At 36.8% G+C, this 19940-nt stretch overlaps 1 protein-coding gene and 1 pseudogene across 2 annotated transcripts in view; one reads left to right on the top strand and one right to left on the bottom strand.

Annotated features, from left to right (window-relative positions):
* Nucleotides 1–226: 226 nt before the first annotated feature.
* Nucleotides 227–1070, top strand: LOC311187427 (large ribosomal subunit protein eL6-like; annotated as a pseudogene). The gene has a single exon. The product of its transcript is annotated as a large ribosomal subunit protein eL6-like (transcript).
* Nucleotides 1071–5544: 4474 nt separating this feature from the next.
* The window catches only part of RP2 (RP2 activator of ARL3 GTPase), a gene marked incomplete at both ends in the record, with an annotated part of 38034 nt that continues 23638 nt past the window's right edge, over nt 5545–19940 (bottom strand). The window contains 2 exons of the mRNA XM_084258564.1: nt 5545–5628; nt 7308–7393. Coding sequence (XP_084114690.1) covers nt 5545–5628; nt 7308–7393 — 170 coding nt within the window. The remainder of the gene's footprint in view (nt 5629–7307; nt 7394–19940) is intronic.

Here is a 19940-nt window from a genome sequence, read left to right as displayed (position 1 = left end):
TAGAAAAGGCTGGTAATTTTGGTCATAATTTTAAAATAAGGTTAGTTTGTATATACCTTAAAGAAAATATATCACAAGTAATTCACTATTTTCTTAAAAATGGAGGAGAAAGATGACTAATCTTAAAAAGCATTCAATCATAAAATGTATCACTAAGTAAAGGAAGCATTTTATTAGAAATTCCTTAAATCAAAATAGGTTTTTCCCCTCTTTCCCATCTTGCAAGATGGCAGGTGAAAAAGCTGACAAGCTGGCTATGAAAGAGAAGGAACCTGAAGCCAAGAAGCTGATGCTAGTGGCAAGGCTAAGAATGGTAACCTCAAGGCCAAAATGCCTAAGAACTGGAAGCCCCATTGCAGTCAAAACCCTGTTCTAGTCAGTTAAATGTCTACTCAGGCATATATACACAATCTTCTATGTATTCCAGAAAAAACATATACAAGAGAAAGTAGCCAGCAGCTAAACCAGGATTGAAAGGAAAAAGGTTCTTGCTACTGTCACAAAACCAATTGGTGGTGACAAGAATGGCAGTACTGTTGTGGTTAAGCTTCCTAAAATGCCTAGATACTATCCTACTGAAGATGTGCCTCAAAATCTGTTGAGCCACAGCAAAAAACCCTTCTGTCAGCATGTGAGAAAACTGCAAGCTAGTATCCTCCTGGGCCCATTCTGACCATCCTCACCGGGTGCTGCCACAGAGACAAAAGGGTGATTTTCCTGAAGCAGCTGGGCAGTGGCTTCTACTTGTGACTGGACCTCTGTCCCCGAATCCAGTTCCTCTGTGTAGAATACACCAGAAATTTGTCATCTCCACCTCCACCAAAAATTGGTATCAGTGGTGTGAAAATCCCCAAATATCTCACCGATGCTTACTTTAAGAAGCTGAATAAGTCTAGATACCAATTCTAAGGTGAAATACTAGATTACAGAGCAGTGCAAGGCTGATCAGAAAATTGTAGCCTCACAATTTTGCCAAAAATCGTATCTATTTCTCTGTTCCAGGGCTATCTCTACTCAGGGTTTCTTTTGCTCTCACAAATGGAATTTATCCTCACAAACTAGTTTTCTAAATTTCTTACAGAGACTCTAATTAAATAACTGATCTATTTTAAAAAATGAAATGTAAAATAGGTTTTCTATTTCCTTTGCATTTATCCAGAGTGCTTTGTGTAGATACATGCGCACACACATGCAAACACACATACAGCTCATTTCTCATTAACATAAGACAGAGATTTAACCACTTTAACATTAAAAATTGTCACGATCAAATTTTATCACGTGTATGAGTAAATGTATGTTACAGAAGTGCTCTTTGAAAACTAGCATTAAGCTGATACCGAAAGTACAAGCAACAAAATTTTTTAAAAAGTGGTACTATATCAAACTGATAAGTTTTTGCACAGCAAAAGAGAAAACAACATAATGAAAAGACAACCTACAGAATGGGAAAAAATATTGGCAAACCATATACCTGATAAAGAGTTAATATCCAAAGTATATAAAGAACTCATACTACTTAACAGCAAATAATAATAATCCAATTTAATAATGGGTAAAGGGCCTGAATAGAGTTTTCCAGTGAAGATAAACAAATGGTCAACAAGCACATGAAAGATGCTCAATATCACTAATTGTTAGGAAAATGTAAATCAAAACCACAATGAGATACCACCTCATACCTACTAGAATGGCTATTATCAAAAAAACAAGAAATAACAAATGCTGGTATGGATGTAAAAAAGGGAACCCTTGTGTACTATTAGTGGGACTGCAAATTGGTATATCTACTATGGAGAACAATATGATGGTTCCTCAAAAAATAAAAAATAGAACTGCCATCACTTCTCATCAGGGAAATGGAAATCAAAACCATATTGAGATACCACCACACTCCTGTGAGAACGGCACATATCAAAAATCCTGAAACAACAAATATTGGTGAGGATGTGGAGAAAAAGGAACCCTTGGACACAGTTGGTGGGAATGTAGACTTGCCCAGCCCCTATGGAGAACAGTATGGAGGTTTCTCAAAATATTAAATATAGATCTACCATATGACCCAGCAATTCTACCCTTAGGTGTCTACCCAAAGATTGCAAAACCACTAATTCAAAGGGATGTATGCACCCTTTGTTCACTGCAGCACTATGTAGTGTAGCCCCTAGTTATAGGAACAACCTAAGTGTCCAATGACAGAGGAGTGGATTAAGAGGTGGTATATATGCAAGATGGAATACTATAAAAAAGTTTTATATGGAAGAAGCTATAAAAAAAAGTTGAACTCTTGCCATGTGTGACAACATGGGTGGACCTAGAGGGATGATGCTATGTGAAATAAGTCAGAAGGAGAAAGACAAATACCAGATAATTTTACTCATAGGTGGAATATAAAGAAACAAAACAAAGGAATTGACTAAACTAAAACAAACCCTGGAAATATGATTGCAGAATTGAGGCTCCTAGAGGGGGAGAGTGGAAGGGGGTGGGAACAAAGCAGGGAGGGGGTCCAGTAGTCTGGTAAAGGACTATGAGTAGTTTGCTGGTTGGTGTGGTGTGGTCACATAAATCTGAGGAAGTGTGAAGCTATTCCCCTAAATCATATGCAGTGTTGTAAACCAATGATACCTCAATTTAAAAAAAAAAAAAAAAAGAACTATCCTATGACCCAGTAAAACTGCTCTGGGAATACATCTGAAGGAAATGAAAATGCTATGTCAAAGGGTATCTGCACTTCCATGTTCATAGCAACATTATTTACAATGGCCAAGACATGGAAACAACCTAAGTATCCATTGATGGACTAATAGATAAATAAGTGGTATACATAAATCCATTCTGTATATGTAAGTATACATGCATACATACATAATGAAGTATTATCAGCCATACAAAGGGAGGAAATCTACTATTTGCAACAACTTGGATGGACCTTGAGGGCATTATGCTATGTGAAAGATCACATTTGTGGTTTACCAGACATGGGGTCGGAGGATGGGAAATTGGATAAAGTGGTTAAAAGGTACAAACTTCCAGTTATAAGAGATTATAAGAGATAAATACTAGGGGTGTAAGGATGACTGTAGTTAACACTGCGGTATGATATAGATGAAAGCTGTTAAGAGAATAAATCCTAAGAGCTTATCAAAAGGAAAAAAATTTCCTTTTTTTGTATCTATATGAGATGATGGGTGTTAACTAAACTTCTTATTGTAATCATGATATATATTAGCCAATTTCTTATGCTGTACACTTTAAACTTACACACTACTATATATTGAATATTACTCAATAAAAGTGGAAAAACTAGTGTTAAGCCATTTTCATTTTAACAACATTTATTACAAATTATATTTTATAAACACTACATAAATTACATATAAAAGCTAGACATAAATATATAGAAGCAAAAACAGCTGTACTATTAACACAAGAGAAATAAGCTACTATAATGCTTAAACATGTATAACTTAATAAAATTACTAATTTTTCATTGCTAATAATTTTTCATAAATTCAAAAGCTATTCAAAAATGAAATGTAATATACTATAATGAATATCAAAGCTCAGAATTATAGAAACATCAATAATAGTACTTATATTTAAAAATCATTTTAAACAATCAGAAGTCAAATGACTGTCTTCAAAAAACAATTTAAACTTGGGTAAAAGCTCTTACATAACTGACACATATAAAATTTTAGCCTTTGGTTAATAGACACTAAATTTAGTGAAAAAATTGAAATTAATGTCTCCCTTATGTTATATTCCTGAGTTTTTGCTAAAATAACATAGATAAAATAAAGAATTCAGTTTACAGCTTTGCATAACATTGTGCTTTATTTTTGAAAAGCAAAAGTTCGTGATTATTTTAAATGTGAATAATGGGGTTTAATAATGTAATAATGATTAGAAGGAATGTTTAATTTAGCTTAACTGTGGGAAAAATTAATGCCCTCTGACCACTTGTAAAACTCACTTATAAATCATGATCATATTAATCATGTCACCAGTTTTTATTTATGTCTTATTAAATCATTTTGATTTAAATGAGAGGTTAATTATGCAGCATAGAATGCTCTTATCAAATGATTGAAATGATACAGTGCTAATGGTTCCCATAAGGCCAAGCATAGGGTAGGTGGTCAATATTACTAATTAAAGTGAGAAATTTGTTAATGAATCATTGCTGAACATAAACACATAATTCAATGTAGTAGTTATAAATTAAGACAAAAAACAGCTTAAACATGAAAATACAATGTTTAGTAAACAATCATAAGGGGAATTTTTACAAGTGGCTATTTGCAGTCTTAGTTTTACCAAAATAGAATTAAATTTAAGGTTCCTTTTAAAAATAGACCTATGAAAGCTGATTTCCTATTAACTGCTACACATGATGTAGATGGTAGGCTCAGTCCCTTTTCTCAAGATCAACCTAACGACATCTTCTGTATGGATTGCTTTGGATTACAACAAACTCCTTAAAACAGAGTTTCCCCTGGAGACTAAATCTAGTGAATCTGAGGGGACTGGGTCCAAGAAGGTGGATTTTTAAACAAGTAGCTCTCCCCTGCCTCCTGGTAAATTATTATGATCAGGTTGATTTGGGAAATGATGCTTTGAAGCAACCAAAATGATTTTATCCTACTTGAACATTACTTGATATGAGTAACATATCTAATGAAAATAACATTTATCTAGCTTTTTAGTAGTCTGCTTAGCTTATCATGCCTAAGTAATTCTTATTTACGTCACAAGATTTCTTCTAATTCTCCTAATGGCCTGCAAGAGCTGATAAACAGTCATCACCGTTTTCGAAACTGCCAGTGATTGGGTTGCTATAGTTTCAGTGTTGCATATACTTTTTCTTACCAGGAAGCAGACGAGTCATCTAGCGGTTTTCAAAAACTAAACAGTGTGGACTATATTCTAATAATCATACTACTTACAAAGTAGTCTTTAAACAGCTATACCAACATCAGTTAGTAGAGTTACTTGCAAAACTGATTATCAAGTATCTATCAATTTTAAAAATTCATTTTATATAAAGTATGTTAACACCAGTACAAAATCTCATTTGCCATATTAGACAACTAGGAAGCCATTATTTAATTGGATATGTATCATGACAATAATGTGCATAGGTTCATTCTAATTGATTAACTAGTAACAAACCCCTCTAAATTAAAAAAAGAAAATAAGCAATGGAATGTATTCTCAAACAAATATCATGGTGCACCAAGGAAAGTTTAAATTATTAGAGATTTGAATGTTTGATTAGGCTTAAAATCATGAACTGTTAACCACTTCTACTTGTATCATATGCAGAAAAAGAAAACTGCAAGCTTATTGAAGTGGGTTAATTTTTAAGCTGATTAAAAACTACTGAATTTAAAATGAACTGATTGTGAATCTCAAGTACACATTACATTATTCATCAATTTATTTAAAAATAAACAGCAGTTTTAGCATTAATAAAAGCCACTGCAAATACACAAGTTGAAAGGGGTTAATACCAAGTTCTTGGTTCCACAATGTACTTCACACTCCCATCTGTATATCAGCAAAGTTGTAGAAATTGTCTACATCGCCATTTGCTGTCTCTTTGCTTTCAGATACAAACATCTATTTCAAATGAAAAAGAAAAACAAGTAAATGCCAGCAATCCCCAAATTCCAAAGCTCATGTTATCCACAAAACAAAGTCACAGGCTTACTATTTAAAAGAAATTTAAGATCAGCTTTTATCTGTAGCTTTTCTATAGAATCCATGCAATGTAGTTTCAATTTATAATGTAAACTGAGCTCTTTTAAAAGCACTGATGATATAATTAAGGTCTTTGCTTTCATAATACTTAAGTTGTATTTCATCACACTTGGAATTTTGCTGTTTTTTTTTAAATATACAACCGTCAATATTATGAAAGCTACTGAGTAAAGATGTTTTTAAATGACTTTTAGTTTCTTCCTTTTTCTAATAATCGGCGAGAAGCAAAACTTGAAATTAACTTAAAAAAGAAATTGTCTTTGTGCCGATGAAGATATGTTACTAATTTTCAATGAATTGGTTTAAAAAAAAATCAACAAAATAGTACTCAATAAAATCCTTCAAGTATAGCTTTTGTAAATGTTAGCCAGGAATTAGAAGAGACCTGGGTTCTAGTCTAGCTTTATCACAAACTATCTGTTTGATGCTGACAATTTAATATACTTCTCTGAAAATAAACTTCAATTTCCACACCTGTAGAATAAGAAAGTTGGATTAGATAATCTCTTACTCATTCAGATATAAAAACTCCAAACTCATAACCATTTTTTCTGTTTCCTTTTCTATGCAATCTGATTATATTTGGCCCCTCTCTTAGTACTACCGTGATGACAAAATGAGAAAAAAGACAAAGTATTTTAAATTATGCAAATTCAAGAACTCATAGCCAAATCAGAGTATAGAATAAAAAATTTCCTGATATTTATCAAAAATAATTAAATATTTACTCATTCAATCCTCTTCTAGGTTTGATTTTCAAGTTATTTAAATCTGAAATTCTTAGAGCAATCTCATCAACATGTCTGTCTAGAAAATATCTATACATAATGATTTCTAGATTTAGGTGAAGTTCAAATTTTGGTGAAGCATTAACTACTGAAGTAAATATAAATGGACCCTGGGCAGACAATGGATCATCTCTCTAAAGTATATAATATTAGAAATATATTTTTCAACATCATTATTTTTTTAAAAGGCTTATTTATTTATACAAGAACCGGGTACAGGCGAGATGTGCGGGAGGGTGAGAGGATTCACCAGAGACAGAGTGGGGAATAGAACAGGTAGACTGACGAAACACACTGTTGAGGGGAGCAGTGGGCGAGACAGGAGAGGTCTGCTTTGCCATGTGGGCATTGCCGCACATGGCAGAGCCTCTCCGGCACTGCAGAGGCTGCAGACAGCTTCACGGCGCTGCGCTCAACCACCTGGGCCACCAGGGAGGCCCATCATTATGTTTTTAAAGAGGATTTGAAGAGACATTTTATGAATCTTTTTACTTTAGAAACGTAATGTATTACTGAAAGTTTTAAATAAGTATATTCTTATTATGTAACCATTTAAGTAATTAAAAGTTTAGTTTGGCAAGGAAAAACCAAAGCTTAGCTCCCAATTATTTACCATAGGTTCTAAAAATCCTGATCTGCTGGGTTTTTTAAATTCCAAGGAACACCAAGGGTAAAAGTACTATTTGGTTGTAAGGAAAAGGAAATGAAATGAAAAGGTTTCACTGAAATATAGTCAATAGAATATTGTACCTTGGTCCCATTGAATATCTCGTTGACAATAAGTTGACATCCTTCTACAGCACCATCTCCATTAAACTCCAAGGCAATAACAGTACCTATAAGCAAACCCAAGAAGTGTTGTCTGAATATGAATACAAATTTATTCTAAATTTAATCTTTTTATTATTCCTTGAAGAAGTGCTAGCATCTTCTTTGGAGCGTAAAGGGAAGAAGGAAGTAGACAGATGGGACATAGCATTTCAGCTATTTCCTTACTCTAATCATAAAACAGATTAACACTGATTTAATCACATGATGAGTAGCTTCAGTGCTATTATAGGAATAGTGTCACATTTTTAAGTGGTGTAAATACTTTGACTTTTCTGATTTCCATCTTCTATAAAAACCATAAAAAATCCACCGACTTGGCAGTGTAAAAAAGTTGATAAGATGACAAATAAGATCAAAAGCAATTCAAGAGTTTGCCAGGCACCCAAACTTGCTTCCAACTCTCTTATTTGCCAACCAAATTCTGGGCCACCAATAACGAAGCTAAACCAAGTAGGAAATGAGTTCAGACACTGGAAGTATTTTCTTGAGTGTGCATTAAAACTACAATCAAAGGGCCTCCCCGGTGGCGCAGCGGTTGAGTGCTGGGTTGCGAAGCTGCCGCAGCCTCCGCAGCGCCGGCTCGATCCCCGGTTGCTCCCCGGCCACCAGACGAGGGTCCTGCATGGCGCGCAGACCTCTCCTGCCGCCCGCTGCTCCCCTCAGCAGTGTACTTCCGTCCTTCTGCCTGCTCTGCTCCCCGCTCTGGCTCTGGTGAATTCTCTCACCCTCCCGCGCTTCTGACTGTACCCAGTGTTTGTATGAATAAATAAATAAATAAATAAATCTTTAAAAAAAATAAAACTACAATCAAGAACCAAAGACTGGATTTTTATTTTTTAATTCTCTGAACAGCATATTTGTGCTTCCTTTCCAATGCATTACTTTGAATACTTTTAAACCACCTGTACTTTAAATTCTGGTATAAAGATTCATGATTTAGTTTGGCATGTATCGATATTTATTTATTTATTTAAGGATTTATTTATTTATTTATTTATTTATGCAAGCACTGGGTACAGTCAGAAGTGCGGGAGGGTGAGAGAATTCACCAGAGCCAGAGCGGGGAGCAGAGCAGGCAGAAGGACCGAAGTACACTGCTGAGGGGAGCAGCGGGCGGCAGGAGAGGTCTGCGCACCATGTGGGACCCTCCTCTCGTAGCTGGGGAGCAGCTGGGGATTGAACCAGCGCTGCAGAGGCTGCAGGCAGCTTCACAACCCAGTGCTCAACCACTGCGCCACCGGGGAGGCCCTGTATCGATATTTAAATGTAGCATTGTGCACTACGGGTGTGAACGTTTTGGCAAATATGGCCACAAGGCAGCCAGCAAAATATGTCCTTCAATTCAATTATCTATTCAATTGTCACTGTATTCCTAATAGATTTGCTTTTTATCTCTTAAAGTAGTAGAGAAGTCCTGACCTTCAGGAGATCACAAACTTGACAAACCATTAAAAAAAATGCTGTACAATAAGGCTAAGTACTAAGTAATGAAATACTAAGATGAATGAATATGAAACAATGAGTTGAAAGTAGTAATGTACCAAAGGGCAGGGTGCAAGAATGAGAGAAAAATAAAAGTGGGGAAAATTAGAGAAATGATCACACTCCACTGGACACCAAAATAACTAAGGGCTTGTGATTTAATATAGACAACAAATACAGAAAAGGCAAGATATCTCAAGTCAACTGGATAACTAGATACAGAGAACAAAGTATGAGTTTTCCACTATCACAGTGCATAGATCAAGATAGATGTTGAGTAAAGAAGGTAACTGGGGAACATTTTTCTCAGATAAATAGATGGTTCTTTTTCTGGGACAAGAAATCGGAAAGATCAACTTGGAATATTTTGTTGAAACTAAAACAATAAGGTTATCAAAGGCCAATGGATTTGTATCAAAAGGACATAGGAGTCAGCTTGAAGAGACTACAGTGGCTAAGATGGGACATGATTAGATCACAGGAATAATGACTGCAATTTATTAAAACATGTAAAAAGTCATGAGCTAATATTTTTTGACAAAAGATAAAATTGAGAAGTTTAATAATAACATGTATGCCTTCTGTACACATGGGAGATCCCCAGTAAAAATGAGTAAATCACCAAAATGGCTTAAGGCACCACTGAATAGCTCATAATAATATAGAAAAGAGAAAAAACACAATTCACTGGTGTAGCGGCAGGAATGGGCACAGTGCAGGTTCTCTATGACCCAAGCAGATGGGGTAAAGGAGGAATCCTGGAGCCCTCAGTGGCTTTTGCAGGTTTTTATTGGGATTTACCAGATACACGGCAGGCAGGGGTGCCAGGAGGCTGGCAGGCCCCCCAACCCCCAGCCCCCAGCAAATCTTCATTCTTTCTGGACTCTCTCGCTTCTGGTTCTTCTCCTTTCACTCTGCTGTTACTCTGGAGTCCCCATGACACCGCCCTTATAAGCCCAGTTGCAACCCAGGTGAATCCCATCTACATATGCCCACACCCTACTCCAGGTGCCCGCCATCAGGCATGCATTTGGGACCGCACAGTTCCGTCATCTATCCTGATGGTGGAGGGCAGAAAAGCCTGATACTTTTTACCTTACCCTACACCTGGGTACCACTGTAGGTTGCTAGGGCACCATTTCATTACTCTGAAAATTGATTGTAGGGTAAGGTAAAAAGTATCAGGCTTTTCTCCCCTCCTGCCATCAGGATAGAGGACAGAACCCTGTGGTCCTGAATGTATGCCTAATGGCGGGCACCTGGAGTGGGGTGTGTACATAGGTAGATGGGATTCACCTGGGCTAAGACAGGGCTTTTAAGGGCGGTGTCATGGGGACGCCAGCAGAAGCAGCAGAACGAAGCAGAAGCAGAAGCAGAAGCAGCAGAAGAAGCAGGAGAGCAGAGAAGCAGAGAGAATACTCGAGAGCCCAGAAAGAGTGAAGACTTGCCACTCTAAAGCCTGCCAGCCTCCCGGCTCCCCAGCACCCCTGCCTGCCTTGTACCTGGTAAATCCCAATAAAAGCCTGCAAAAGCCCTTGAGGGCTCCAGGACTCTCTCCTCCTTTACCCCAGTCTGCTCCAATCATAGAAAACCTGCTCCATGTCCATTCCTGCCACTACACTGATGCTTATTTTTCTCTACTTATTCTGCTTTTCTGATCTGAAGCATATTTCAAGTTAACCAAACAGCTCTGGTATACAAGAAGTTCTACTACTATCCATTAATAAATACAGAGGTACAATGGTGAAAAGCTGAAAGCATTCCCATTAAGATCTGGAACAAGACAAGGATGTCCACTCTCACCGCTGCTTTTCAACATAACAATGGAAGTCCTAGTATAGGGTAAGGGAAAATGTCAGGCTTTTCTGCCCTCCCGCCATCAGGATAGATGATGGATCCCTGCGGTCCTCAATGCATGCCTGATGGTGGGCACCTGTAATAGGGTGTGGGCATAGGTAGATGGGATTCACCTGGGCTAAGACTGCTTTTAAGGGTGGCGTCACGGGGACACCAGCAGCAGCAGAAGCTGAAAGAGAAGCCGAGAAGCAACATAAGCCCAGGGAGAGAGAGAGAAGGTCGGAGAGCCCAGAGTGAGGACTTGCTGGGGGCTGGGAGGCTGGCAGGCCCCCCAGCACCCCTGCCTGCCATATGCCTGGTGAACCCCAATAAAAAAACCTGCAAAAACTACTGAGGACTCTGACTCCTCCTTTACCCGGTCTGCATGGGATCCTAGAAAACCTGCTCAGTGGTCATTCCTGACCTTTACACCTAGCCAGAGCAATAAGACAAGAGAAAGACATACAAGGAATCCAAATAGGCAAGGGAGAAGTCAAACTATCACTATTTGTGGATGATCTGATAATATACATAGAAAACCCCAAAAACTCCACAGAAAAACTAATTAAACTAATCAATCAATTTAGTAAAGTGGCAGGATACAAAATCAAGAAACAAAAATCAGTAGCCTTCCTATACACAAACAATAAATCTGAAGAAGAAGAAATCAAGAAAATCATTCCTTTTATTATTGAAACAAAAAAAATCAAATACTTGGGAATAAAACTAACAAAAGAAGTAAAGGACCTGTACAAAGAAAACTATAAAACACTGTTAAAAGAAATAGAAGAAGGCATAAAGAAATGGAAAGACATCCCCTGCTTATGGATTGGAGGAATTAACATTATCAAAATGGCCATCCTACCAAAAGCAATTTACAGATTAAATGCTATTCCAATTAAGATTTCAATGTTGTTCTTCAAAGAAATAGAAAAAATACTGATGAAATTCATATGGAGCCACCAAAAACCCCAAATAGCCAAAACCCTGCTGAAAAAAAAAGAAGGGACTAGAGGCATCACTCTCCCAGTTTCAAACTATACTACAAAGCCATAATAATCAAAACTGCATAGTACTGGAACCAGAACAGACACATGGACCAATGGAACCGAATAGAAAACCCAGAAATAAACCCACAGATCTATGGTCAACTAATCTTTGACAAAGGAGCAAAGAATATGCACTGGAGCAAAGAAAGTTTGTTCAATAAATGGTGCTGGGAAAACTGGGTCGCTACATGCAAAAGAATGAAGCTTGACTACTACCTCACACCATGCACAAAAACCAACTCAAAATGGATTAAAGAACTAGACATAAGACCTGAAACCATAAAATATATAGAAGGAAATATAGGCGAAACACTACATGACATGCACCTCAAAGACATCTTTACAGACACATCACCCAGAGCAGTGATAGTGAAGGCAAAGATCAACAGCTGGGACTACATCAAATTAAAGAGCTTCTGCACAGCAAAAGAGACAATAGCCAAAACAAAGAGAAACCCCACTGACTGGGAGAACATTTTTGCACCCAACACTAATGATAAAGGACTGATCACAAAAATCTACAAAGAGCTGATGAGACTCAACAAAAACAAAGAAAATAATCCAGTCAAAAAATGGGCAGAAGAGCTAAAAAGAAACTTCTCCGAAGAGGAAATACAAATGGCCACCAGGCATATGAAAAAATGTTCAACGTCACTTGCAATCAGTGAAATGCAAATCAAAACTACAATGAGATACCATCTTACACCAGTGAGAATGGCACATATTAAAAAAACTAGCAATAACAAATGTTGGCGAGGATGTGGAGGGAAAGGAACTCTCCTGCACTGCTGGTGGGAGTGCAAACTGGTCCAACCACTATGGAGAGCTGTGTGGAGATTCCTCAACCTGCTAAAGATAGAGCTTCCATATGATCCAGCAATTCCACTCCTAGGTATTTACCCAAAGGACACAGAAACATTAATTCCAAAGAGCACCTGCATGCCTATGTTTATAGCAGCACTGTTTACAATAGCTAAGCTTTGGAAACAACCCAAATGCCCAAAAATAGATGACTGGATCAAGAAGATGTGGTACATATACACCATGGAATATTGCTCAGCATTCAAAAAAGATAAACACATGCAATTTGCAGCAACATGGATGGCGCTGGAAGGGATCATGCTCAGCAAAATAAGCCAGAAAGAAAAAGAAAAATACCGGATGGTCTCACTCATAACAGGAATCTAGAAAACTTAAATAAGGGACCAGGAAAAAGAATAACTATAAGAAAGTAAAAATCAAAATCAACAAACAACTATGAACCAGAGACACTCTTTGGGGGGGGGGAGGGCGGGTTTGGGGTCAAAATCGGGGTTGCACTTGTATGGGGAATATAAAAATAAAAATAAAGTGAAAAAAAAAGCTTTAAGAAAGAAAAAAATACACATGCTGTATTTTTATCCACATGATTGACCAGTCATAAATGTTTGGAATCCATTGTTTATATATGTTCCAAAACACTTCGATTTAGCTGAAGATCTTACTATAAAAGTTGTCATTTTTCATTACTATTATTAAATATTTTTGTGTGTGATAGAAAAAAAAATAAATACAGAGGTAGTGACACAATTAGAAAATGACCATTTTGTAACTCCTAATAAAATGAATGGATCAGGTAAAAATCATCCCTGGCTTTAGCATCCCACAGGGAAGACTGCCAGGAAACTCTACAATGAAAAGCTAAGGCTGCCACCACCTGTTATCAATCAGTCTCAATATTACTAAGAGTTCAACAATCAAATGGTATGTGCTCTCTCATTTATCTCTATAGGAAATAGTATCACCTTTGAAATATTCCTGCCAGAAAAATAGCTAAACCTGAGTGTAAACAAGGCTCTGATCTAACTTCTAGTCTACAAGAAGTATTGATGAACAGGTTAAACAAACGTTCACATAGTAAAAGACAATTTTGCAGGACAAAGGCACAAAACAAAAAGGGAAAGGAGATCACCTGTTTCTGATTAAGAGAGATACAAAACACCCACATACAGTGAGTAGGCCAATTTTAGATCTGGATCAAATTAACTGTAAAAGTATATAAAGAATGTTTACAGACAAATGGGGAAATGTGAATATGGACTGGGTATTAGACGGTATTAAGGAATTATGGTTAATCATGATAGATGTGATAATACATTATAGTTACTTAGGAAAACATCCATTTTTAATTTTGTTTTAAGACATACTGAAATATTTAGGGATGAAATGACAAAACATCAAAATTTGATTGAAATATTTTAGCAATAAAGGAGATTGTAGATTGTTTTTTAAAGAATGGCAAAATGTTGATAAAACTGGGGAATCGGTACATATGGGGTCATTGTACTCTACTTTTGATTAGAGATAGTACATTTGAAATTTGAAAAAAAAAGTTTAAAAAGCAGTTTAAACCAAATAAATATTGAACTAAAAAGAAAAAGTTGATGATAAATATAGGGTTTCCAGTTTTGCAGAGTGGAAAGTTTGAATTAAAGTAAAATAGTGTATGCTTTTATTCAGGGTCACTGAAAGGAAATAGAGTAGGCAACTGTAAGGTAAGGTAAAAGTATCAGGCTTTTCTGCCCTCCTGCCATTAGGATAGATGACGGATCCCTGCGGTCCTGAATGCATGCCTGATGGCGGGCACCTGGAGTAGGGTGTGGGCATAGGTAGATGGGATTCACCTGGGCTAAGACTCGGCTTTTAAGGGCAGTGTTAGGGGGATGCCAGGAGACGCAGAGAAGCGGAAGCAGAACAAACGGGAGAGAGAGGGGGGAGGGGGGGGAGAGAGGGGGACAGAGGGGGAGAGAGGGAGGGAGAGAGAGGGAGAGAGAGAGAGAGGGGGAGAGAGAGAGAGAGAGAGAACCACGAGAGAGCAGAGAAGCAAGGCCACGAGAAAATGCCGGAGAACCCAGATAGAGTGAAGCCTTGCTGGACCCCTACCTGCCATGTACCCGGTAAATCCCAATAAAAGCCTGCAAAAGCCACTGAGGGCTCCAGGACTCTCTCCTGCTTTACCCCAGTCTGCTGGATCAGAAAACCTGCCCTGTGCCCTTTCCTGCCCTCTACAGCAACTTTTTTAAAGTCAGAAATTTATTACTTAAAGTTCTGGTATTCTATAAAGAGAACATAATATAAAATCCAGAAATGCAATTTTGGTAGAACTACCCAGGCATGTAACTTGATTGCTGTTCCATGAATAGAATATGATGAACTTCCAATAGTGAACTTAATAATTTGCCAACAAAGAATGCCAACAAAAAAAGTGGACAAGTATGTTAGTTTTGATTAACACACTTTTTCATGTCAATAATACTAAATTAAAAAAAAAAAACTACAATGCTGACAATGCATTTTTATGCAGCACTATTTGTCTTTCTAGGTAGTGATAATGACTATAATTACTGATATTATTTCAAACTGAACTGAAGTCAATACAGATCACTTTATTGAACAGAAAACCCAAAAGACTACAAAAATCTCCTAGAATTAATAAATGAATACAGTAAAGTGGCAAGTTACAAAATCAATATGCAAAAATCAGTTGCATTCCTAAATACAATGACTTAGAAGAAATTTTTAAAAATCTTATTCACAATTGCATCAAAAAGAATGAAATACCTAGGAAAAAATTTAAAGGAGGCAAAGGACATATATATTGACAATTATAAGATACTGTTAAAGGAAATAAAAGTTACAAAGAAATGGTAAGATATCTCATGTTCATGGATTAGAAGAACAAACACCATTAATAACTCCCTATTACCTAATGTGCTTTATAGGTTCATCACAATACATATTAAATTTTTGACAACTTTTTTCAAGGAAATAGAACAATTATAAAATTTATATGGAAATAGACCCTGAGTAGCCTGAGCAATCCTGAGAGAAAAGAAGAAAAATTGAGATATCACACTCCCAGACTTCAAACTATAGTACACAGAGAAATAAAAACAGTATAGTACTGGAACAAAACCAGAAGCACAGACCAATGGAACAGAATTGAGAGCCCAGCAATAAACCCACACAAATATGGACAGTTAATCTTTGACAAAGAAGCAACAACTATACAATGGAGAAAGGAAAGCCTCTTTAACAAGTGGTGCTGGGAGATATGGACAGCCACATAGAAAAACAAACTAACCAAAAACTAAACCAAAACAAAACAAAAAAAAAAAACAACTAGGTCCTAACTTAACTCCAGACACAAAGCTAATTCCAAATGGATTAAAGACCTGGATATCAGGCCTGAAACCACGAAACATTAATTTATTTAACAAAATATTTAAAATATTTTTATTTAAAGAGCTTTTTATATTTTATTACTCTATTCAATTAAGTTTTTATATATTTTTTACATTATTGTTCATTTTATTTTTTTAAGATTTTTTTTTTAATTTATACAAGCACTAGGGTGCAGGCCAGATGCCCAGAGGGTGAGAGGATTCACCAGAGACAGAGCGGGGAACAGAAAAGGCAGACTGAGGAAATACACTGCTGAGGGGAGCAGCGGGCAAGACAGGAGAGGTCTGCCATGCCATGTGGGTTGTTCTGAGGCTGGAGGGGATCGAGCCGACACTGCAGAGGCTGCGGACAGCTTCACAGCGCTGAGCTCAACCACCTGTACCATCAGGGAGGCCCCATCATTGTTCATTTTAAAACAATATTTGCTTCCCACGCCCCTTCAGGTGTAGTCCCATAGAATTTCCTTCACCAGTGCACCATCGCCACAGTTCCTTGTGCTCCTCCCTCCCTCCCTCTGATCCCTCTTCCTCTTCCTCACCTGCAGGATGTCTCTGGTTTATAATTGTCTGTTTTTGTTTTGTTTTGTTTTGTTATTTTTTCCCCTGATGTCTTATTTGGTTCCCCTATATTTCTCCTATAAGTGAAAACCATCTGATATTTTTCTTTTTCCTTCTGACTTATTTTCACTGAGCATAATTCCTTCAGGGTTCACCCATGTTGCTGCAAATTGCATGAGTTTATCTTTCTTGATCGCTGAATAGTATTCCATTGTGTATATATACCGCATCTTCTTGATCCAGTCATCCATTTTGGGGCATTTGGGATGTGAAACCATGAAATATTTAGAAGAAACACAGGTGATATATACTTTTGGATATCAATCAGAGACACATTTGGGATGCATCGTTAATAGCAAGAGTAACAAAAATAAAAATAAATACATGGCACTACATCAAACTAAAAAGATACAAAAATGAAAAGGCAACCTACAGACTGGGAGAAGATATTTGTCCATCACACATCTGAGTTAATTTCCAAATTATATAAAATGCTCACACAATAACAACAACAAAAATTAAAAACCCAACAAAAAAATGGGCAAAAGTTCTAAACAGACTCTTTTTCAAAGAAGTCATTCAGATGGCCTACAGGCACATGAAAAAGTGTTCAAATGTCACTTCTTATAAGGGAAATGCAAATCCAAATCACAATGAGATACCCCCTCACCCCTGAGAGAATGGCCTATATCAAAAAGAATGGAAACAACAAATATCGCTGAGGATGTGGAGAAAAAGGAACACTCATTCACTGTTTGTGGGAATATAATTTGGTGAAATCGCTATGGAAAATGGTTTGGAGATTCCTTCAAAAAATTAAAATGGAAATACCATATGATCCAGCGATGCCACTGCTAGATATTTACCCAAAGAATATGAAAGAATAAATACAGAAAGACTTATGCACTCCTATGTTCATAGAAGCATTGGCACCCACAATAGTCAAGTTATGGAACCAACCTAAGTGCCCACTGACAGCTGAATAAGGAAATTGTGGAATACAACTCATATCAAAAAAGATGAAATAGTGCCTTTTGGAACAAAATGAATGGATTTTGAGGTGATTACGCTAAGTGAAATTAAGACAGAAAGTGAAAGATAGATACTGCATGGTTTCATTTATTTGTGGAATAGAAATAACCAAAGAACATTTACTGGCAAAGCAGAGCAAAAATAATCCTTAGACTGTGAAAAATATACTGGTTACCAGAGAGAATGGGGGGAGGGAGGTGGGCCAGGGGAGAGGATTGGTCACTGGCACAGGAATTGTGGTGGAGGGTAAGTAAAGCATGTCTACATGTGAGGTGTGGCAACGTACCCCCAAAGCTATATAGACATGAAAACTATTGTTAAGTATTAAAATAAATGATCCTAATATAAAAATTTATTTAAAAAATGGAAGCTTCTCACCTCATTCAAACTAGAAGCCCATGTCTTCACAGTGGCCTGCAATAATAATAATAAGCCACCTGGGGAACAATTTAAAATGCAGATTCCAAGGGTATAGCTCAGATATTTGGTTCTGAGGATTAGTCAAGTTTGAAAGATTCTCAATATGGAAAACACAATGAGCTCTCTCATTAAGCAGTGAGGTAGCCTAATTAATTGAAAGTAAATACTGTGGCTACTTTAGCTTAAAAGGAAAATTTAGAGACTGAGATACTATTTAAAATAAAAGTGAATTTTCCAAAGAACAAGTACACGCTGAGCTTAGAATAGTGGTTTGCAACTAGGAGCAATTTTGTCCCCCACAGGACACTGGGCAATGTCTGGGAATATTTCTGGCTGCCACAACTGAGGGGTATGCTGCTGGCACCAAGTACGTGAAAGGCCAGGGATGCTGCTAAACATCCTATAATATACAGGACAGCTCCCACAACAAAGAATTAATTATCTGTTCTAAAATGTCAATAATGCTGAGGTTGAGAAACCCTCCTTAAAATTACTGGCGGTCACTTTTAGGTGAGGATACAATTTATCCTACTGCTGCTGGAGTGTCTCCCCTAATAGCCTACTCACTATTCTACATCAACCAATGCACTATAGGTCAGCTTAGAATATTCCCAACTTCTTATTTTGAAAATTTTCAAACATTATAGAAAAGTTGCAAAATAATCATCTCTTTGCTCTTTGCCTACATCCATCAAATATTAGTATTTGTACACATTTGCTTTTATCACACTCTACACCCCATCAATGTGCATACACCCATGTTTTGTTTAGTTCTACTGAGCCATCTGAAAATAGCAGACATCATGATAGTTGAGCATGCCTCTCCTACATGTCCACAATAGCACCATGATACCTACGCATACTAACAATAGTTAATACCATCTTCAAACATCCTCAGTTCTCCCCAAAATGTCTTTTACTGTTATATTGCTCACTTTACCCCAATCCAAGATCCAACTAAGGTTCATTTGTTGCATTTAGTTATTATTTTTTTTAATCAAGAACAATTCCCCATCATTCTTATTTCCTTTCCAGGACACTGTCCAAAGAATCCCTGGCTAGTTTTCTTGTGAATGTCTTCTATTTCAGATTTGTCTCACTGTTTCCTTATAATGTCATTTAACATGTCCCTAGAACCCGTGTTCCTTTCTTTTGTATAAATTAGAAGTTAAGTCTTGGTTCCATTAGAATCAGGTAAAATAGTTTTGGCAAGAATACTTCATAGATGATGTTGTGTATTTCTTACTGCATTGTATCAGGAAAAATAACAATGTCAGGTTGTCCAGCCACCAGAAATGCTAATATGATCACTCAGTTAATGTGGATTACCAAGAACTTGCTGTAAAGGTATACTTCCCCTGTGAATTAAAATGTATAAATAACCTATTTCTTAGCAACTTTTATCCCAATCGCTTCAACATCTACAAATAATCGTATGAATTAATTACATTGGGGGTTAGAAAATGGTGATTTCCAAAGTTTATCATTCCTTCTACATTTATTAGTTCACAGTATTCTGTAAAGAGCAGAAGAGATTTCCTGTAGTCCCTCCTCTCCCCTTTTTATTATTACTGTGGATACATGGATTTCTGTCATGTTAAATCAGTTCCTTTCATTACTTTTTCTGATGTTCACATTTTCCCAAATTTGGTCAGTGGAAATGCCTTCAAGCTGGCTCCTGTGATCTTTTGACATGACTTTATTAGTCTTTGAGTACGTCCTATGGTCATCTCTGGTTTTCAAAGCTGTTCATATAATGCTTATTTGCTGAAATTCCTGTAACATCTGCCCATTGGTTTTAGTTCTACTTTTTTTCTGGAACAGAACATTTTACTCTTCCACATGAAATGTTGTTTTGCTTCAATACAGTTATTATGTTTGGAGCAGTTCTATGAAACCACTTTATTAACATTAATGAGTACATAAATAATTTAGAACTACTCATAAACTCA

Source organism: Talpa europaea (genome assembly GCF_964194135.1).
Source record: "Talpa europaea genome assembly, chromosome: X".
In the NCBI taxonomy this organism is placed as follows: domain Eukaryota; kingdom Metazoa; phylum Chordata; class Mammalia; order Eulipotyphla; family Talpidae; genus Talpa; species Talpa europaea.
This window is presented reverse-complemented; position numbering and strand designations above follow the sequence as displayed.